The sequence below is a fragment of the Tachysurus vachellii genome, chromosome 17 (assembly GCF_030014155.1).
Source record: "Tachysurus vachellii isolate PV-2020 chromosome 17, HZAU_Pvac_v1, whole genome shotgun sequence".
Classification (NCBI taxonomy): Eukaryota; Metazoa; Chordata; class Actinopteri; order Siluriformes; family Bagridae; genus Tachysurus; species Tachysurus vachellii.
This window is the reverse complement of record NC_083476.1, coordinates 18,782,742-18,788,741: the sequence shown is the minus strand read 5'-3', so window position 1 is coordinate 18,788,741 and position 6,000 is coordinate 18,782,742. Positions and strand designations below refer to the sequence as shown.

At 42.4% G+C, this 6,000-nt stretch overlaps 1 protein-coding gene across 3 annotated transcripts in view; it reads right to left on the bottom strand.

Annotated features, from left to right (window-relative positions):
- The window catches only part of tenm2b (teneurin transmembrane protein 2b), a 308,065-nt gene that overhangs the window by 43,931 nt on the left and 258,134 nt on the right, over positions 1-6,000 (bottom strand). For all 3 annotated transcript variants that reach the window (XM_060890770.1, XM_060890768.1, XM_060890769.1), the window contains one exon: positions 695-817. In XM_060890770.1, coding sequence (XP_060746753.1) covers positions 695-817 — 123 coding nt within the window. The remainder of the gene's footprint in view (positions 1-694; positions 818-6,000) is intronic.

Sequence of the window (6,000 nt, the reverse complement as noted above, 5' to 3'; positions counted from 1 at the left end):
TGTGTGTATCAGTGATTACTACAGTAATTAGCTAGTAGTAAGATGTTGTTGATTAAAGATGGCCGTTATCTCTGACGAGCTGCTGATACGTATCACTACGTGTGTGTGTGCGTGTGTGTGAGACGGGAAAAGAGAAGGATCCAGCTGCTGAGGTTTATAAGAGTATTTTAATGACTAGGGGTATATTCGCTGGTGTTTAACTAATTCGTATTACGGCAAAAAAATTAAAAAAAAAAAAAAAACGAACGAAGAGAGAGAAAGACAGACGAATAAAATTCCGTTTGAATACAAAATATTTAGGAAAATCCATGTGAAGACGTTCCCAAGCTCGCTAGTGCAGTCTGGGTATTGCTTCCTAACCTGTCATCAAACACCTGTAACGTATTGAGCGGTGAAGAAGGTGAAATGTGAAAAATAAACAAAAGCCAAAAGACCAGGATTTACATTGTGGGGACTGATAACTACACTTGAACATAATGTCGAAGAGATCCGAATCCTTGAAAACCTTGACTCGAGTGCGATCACAAAAAGACGCGAACCGGTAACTTCCTGTTCCTTTGATCAAGAAGCCAAACTACAGACAACAAAAATATGTGTATACAAGTGAGCAGGGCCTGAGATGAGAATTCCTCTCAAGTCCTCACCCCCCACCCCCCCCTTAAACCCTTCACTCGTTTCCGTTTCTCGTTCCTACCTCTGCCTCCGGAGGGCACCGTTGCTACGTCTCCGGTGCTGGGGATGCCGGTGCTGAGGCCGGTGCTGACAAGATGCCCGTTGGTTGGCTTCAGACGCCAGTTCAGTCCGAGCAGATTGAGAGCTGGGAGAAGGGAGAGAAAAAGAGAGAGGGATTTCTGAAACAGAACATGACAGAGTACCTCAACATCGACACCACGGCATGTATGCATCGCTAACCCAACATGACAGCAAGGAACTTAGCTGCAATACCTGCTGCCTGCCTGGAACGCACACATCCGCTCATTATACACGCTGATGCAGTTCGGCACAGGCTTCGTGCCCACTCAGGCATAGCAAAGCTACACTTTACCTGAGCAACTGTGTGAGAAACCAGGCTTCGGGCTTCGCAGACACCCAAAAAAAACGTCAAAACGCCTGTCCCTGATGACTCAGTCAAGCAGACGGCAGGCTGATGTCGAGTGCCACATGACGAGATGTCACAAAAGGCACAGCGCTTATCTCGACATACACGGGCAATGCAAGGGACGGGAAAATTGCTTCGGAAAAGACGAAATTAGTTTTTAAGTCAGAGTCAGACAGAGGAATTGTTCACCCTGGTTTCTTTAGGCTTTTTTTTTTTTTTTTTGAGGAATGATGACACAATTTTCCAATTTTCTACTTTCTAATAGACATGTACATGTTTAAAGACATGATGACATGCAGGATCATTTAAAGCATTATTAAAAAATTTAAATAACAAAATGAACACAAACACACACACATACACACACACACGCACACACACACATGCACACACATACACGCACACATACACACACACACACACATGCACACACATACACACACACGCGCACACACACACACGTTTGTTGTACTATCCTTATTAATGCTACACATAGAAATCTAACCTCAGAAACCAAACAGAAACATTTCAGCTCTTTGATTCATTTTTTTTTTAACCATGCTTAAAACTATCATATATTCATTGGTCCCCACCAAGGCATACACCCCCCCCCCCCCACACACACACACACTCCGACTCAGAGAGAAGATGCCGATGTCTGCAGTCTCAGTGATAATGACTCACCTCAGTGCTCAGTCCTCCATCACCCCTAAATCTCATCCTCGCAAAATCAATGCCTTCCTACTCGTCCCTCACACTCACACGCACTCGCTCTCCATCACACACTCACACACACACATGCTTTCTCTCTCTCACTCCAGAATGAATGCAGCAGGCCCTCTTATCATTCCTGTGTGAAGTGACTGCTCTGGCCAAAAGAAAGTGCTGACTCCTCCAGCCCATCTGCTGCTCTGCTGTCAGCTACTCTATTGTCACTCACTTGGGCATGCACACACACACACACACACACACACACACACACACACACACATCTTCCTCTTCTCTGCCCTCATCACGGTCCAGTCCGAATCCAAGAACTCATATTTTCACTGGCATGTGATTCGTTTCGTACCTTCGTACAAAGAGCTGAATTTGGTTTCTATGGTACCAGGAGGTGCCAATCAACCTGCCTGCAATCATCACCGCCTCATCAGACAAACAAGGGGGCTTTGTCTCAAATCACACACTACTTTAATGAACAGTGTGTGAATCTAGGTTCCTATAAACACAGTATATATAAAACTAGAACTCCGCTTTTATTTTTTTCACACGAATCCTGACTTGTTAGTGGCTGGTAAAATTCCCATAAAGTTCCATTTATTTGGCTGCTTTCCATCTCTTCACACAAAATTAAATGGAGTAAAGGGTCAATCAGCAGAGCTGCAGCGTGCCGTTTCATGCCTTTCCTTCTCTTTGGGTTTCCTTCCCTCTTTCGTTCTTTCTCTACCTCCATCACGTCATGTCACGTTGACGGTAAACGCTTAAACGCAGCGTACTCCAGCAGGTCGGACACATCGGTGCCTGGGAAAAGCAGATGTTCGGTCGGTGCTAGGCTCAGGTGGTGACTGTTCTATCCTGATGTTGTTACAAAGAAAAAAAAAGGATAAAAGACTTAATTGTCTAGAAGTGATAGCTTAAAAAATAAGAGTTTGGGCTGTTTTAGTATATAACCCTAGTATAAGGGGGTAATAAGATTATCAGTGGTTTTGTACTTAATCAATGACAATACAATTGAATCTCATTTAATCTAAAAAAAATTTTTTTAATAAATTGTGTATTTTGTAATACTTTTACAAATTGGTTGTCTAATGTCCACATTTCTGTTTTTATTTTACTTTTCTGTTCTACAAGTGCTTGAACACGAGTTAACCACTCTCACTCACTCATCTTCTACCGCTTATCCGAACTACCTCGGGTCACGGGGAGCCTGTGCCTCAGGCGTCATTGGGCATCAAGGCAGGATACACCCTGGACGGAGTGCCAACCCATCGCAGGGCACACACACACACACACTCTCATTCACTCACACAATCACACACTACGGACAATTTTCCAGAGATGCCAATCAACCTACCATGCATGTCTTTGGACCGGGGGAGGAAACCGGAGTACCCGGAGGAAACCCCCGAGGCACGGGGAGAAAATGCAAACTCCACACACACAAGGTGGAGGCGGGAATCGAACCCCCAACCCTGGAGTTGTGAGGCGAACATGCTAACCACTAAGCCACCGTGCCCCCCCACGAGTTAACCAAAAAACAGCATTTTTAAATCAATTATCATCAACTTAATTATTATCCCAACTAACATTATTTGCAAAGGTTTAGATTAGCCACTTAACTGTCAACATTTTTTCGTCATCTTTCTCTTTCATTGTCCGTCGGCTGAAATTTTTGGAATCGTTTAAAAAAAAAGACGCTTTTGACGGTCAGACGTCCACAAACTTTCGGACGAATTTGGATCGTTGTCTAACTGAATACCGATAACATCTGTTTAAGTTTATCTAAGAAACAAAGTTATACCTTCCCCGCTGTTACCCTTGCATGTGGAAAGTTAACTGCCCCCTAGGAACTTGATCAACAAATGAAGCAAATGAACTGATAATTAGATTTAGCTGATAGAACACAGACAGACCTGACTGCAGCGCTGTTGAATCCACAGCTTACGACTATGAACCCTCAGTGTGAAGCACACACTTTCCTCAAGCTCATTACTGCACCGTCAAAGAAACTTCCAGAAGCGTGGAATAAAAAAGTTGTTCAGATTCACTGTGAAAAAAGGTTTACAAAGTCATTTTGAAGCCTGATGAACCGCGGTAAGAGCCCCTACTGGCAAACGGAGATGACTTGACCCAGTGGAAAACCTTCCAGAGCGTCGCTTCTTAGCGCACAACCACAACTCACCCGGAAAGTCATCAAAAGAACTGCAGACTTTTCTAGCGTTTTGCTGGTGTGTAAGACTTTACAGTTGCTAATAGACTGGGCAAAAAGAAGATTTGTGAGAGATTAGCAAGGTGGAAAGGATGGATAACTAAAAGAGCTCTCGTCGTACCTGCAAAACAGCACCTGGATAATCCTAAAGCTTTGAGAAATGATGGAACTTTTGGATAATAAAACAGATCCTGTTTTATGTGGTGTAAAGAGAAAAAAAAATGCAGCATTTTGCAAAACATGGGAGTGGTAGCGTAACAGTATAAAAAAAATAATATAATAGTGTAAAAAAATTCAGTCATGCGGATGTGAGCCAACATCGAAGTTGTACTCGGGTTTTGCACCAAAAAAAACGAGGAATTTACCATAAAACTGATTTATGTCATCTCTCATAAAAAGGCTTCAGGATAATATGGAATAAATTTCTTTAGATAAATAAAGGCGCAAACCTCTAAACCATTTAATTTAATATTAATAATAATAAAAAAGCAGCTAAATATACTGTGAAATCCTTCGAATGTACCTCAGTGCTGTGCAGCTGGGATGAAGCTACGCCCATTAGCATAGCATTCACCAACTTGCTAGTTATCTGGCTTAACTCACCTGATCAAACATCTTAAGGTTTTGAGCTAGTTAAGATAAAGTAAGCTATTACTATTTTATTTTATATTTTTTATTTGAGCTAGTTATGATGAAGTAAGCTCTTTGCCACCTTAGGCTTTTTCTGTGGTAGTAAGCTATCCTAGCTGAGGAACAAGCTAATGCTAAGTGAGGGAGCTAGCGACAACTATGAAGTGAAAGCAAGGGATTTTACTTTTTGTAAGACTTTGACATAATTGTGGCTTGAGTAAGAGATAGAAACATGAAAGCCAGTATGTTATTCTCTCTCCTCACTCTCAGGTTTTCGTTTCTCCTGACTGCACCTGAATGATACCGCAATCTGGATGTCATACATCTGTCTAACACCAATACGGTTGATGAAAAAAAAAAATACTAATAATGTTATTTCGAATTGTTGGTTCGAGTAGTTCTCTTTGGAAATTTATTAGGCATGTGCTAAGCCTAGCGTAATACCAAAATAACAATATCACTCATAACCTTATGTCTATGTCTCCATTGTAGGTGGCCAATATTTCTCAGCATGATGGTGAAATTACATCATATGGGATTCTGGATGTGGCGTAATTTCGCTGTGGAGCTCGCCATAAGCCTTAGTAAATCCTTCCCCGTCACGCATGTGTGCTTATCACCTTCACCAGGAGAAAATGACAGAGTTGAAACACGCTCATCCTCAAAATGAATCCTGCTTAGCTCTATCTCCGGACATCAGAGCTCCTCGTTCAGCAGGAGAACCCGACCTAGTTGGTTCCTTCTGTGATATACTCCTGTATATGTTTGTGTGAACCGGTGGCCTGCAGGGGTCAGTGTGCAGTGTGTATTGAGGGCTGAATACATTTCTGTGTCTCTACACACAGATAGATAAGAGGAAGAGCTCAGGCAGAAAGTGCTGATGGTAGAGCGATAAGGGATTTTCGCAAGTGAGCGATGATTTTGTTACATAACCACGCTGAAAGTTTAATTAAGCTCCTGTTCTCCTTACAAATAGTCATCACAAATGAGCGGACATGCTTATGCCTTGTCTTACTCAACAGACATAATTTAGCCCATTCTTTGCTGTAGATCCTTAAATAGAAAATAGTTTTAAAAAATTATATTTGACTTCAAATATATTGGTGTAGATGTGTTCCCTGCTATAGAACCAAATGTCCAGGGGATGGAGACAAACCTGATCCAGCTCCTCCCACTTGGGTGAAGACAAACCAAATATCCAAAGGGTGGAGTCAGACCTGATTAAACTCCTCCCACCTCAGTGAAGTCGAACCAAATATCCAGGATGAGGAGTCAGACCTGATCCAGCGCCTCCCACTTGGGTGAAGACAAAGAAATTATCCAAAGGGTGGAGTCAGACCTG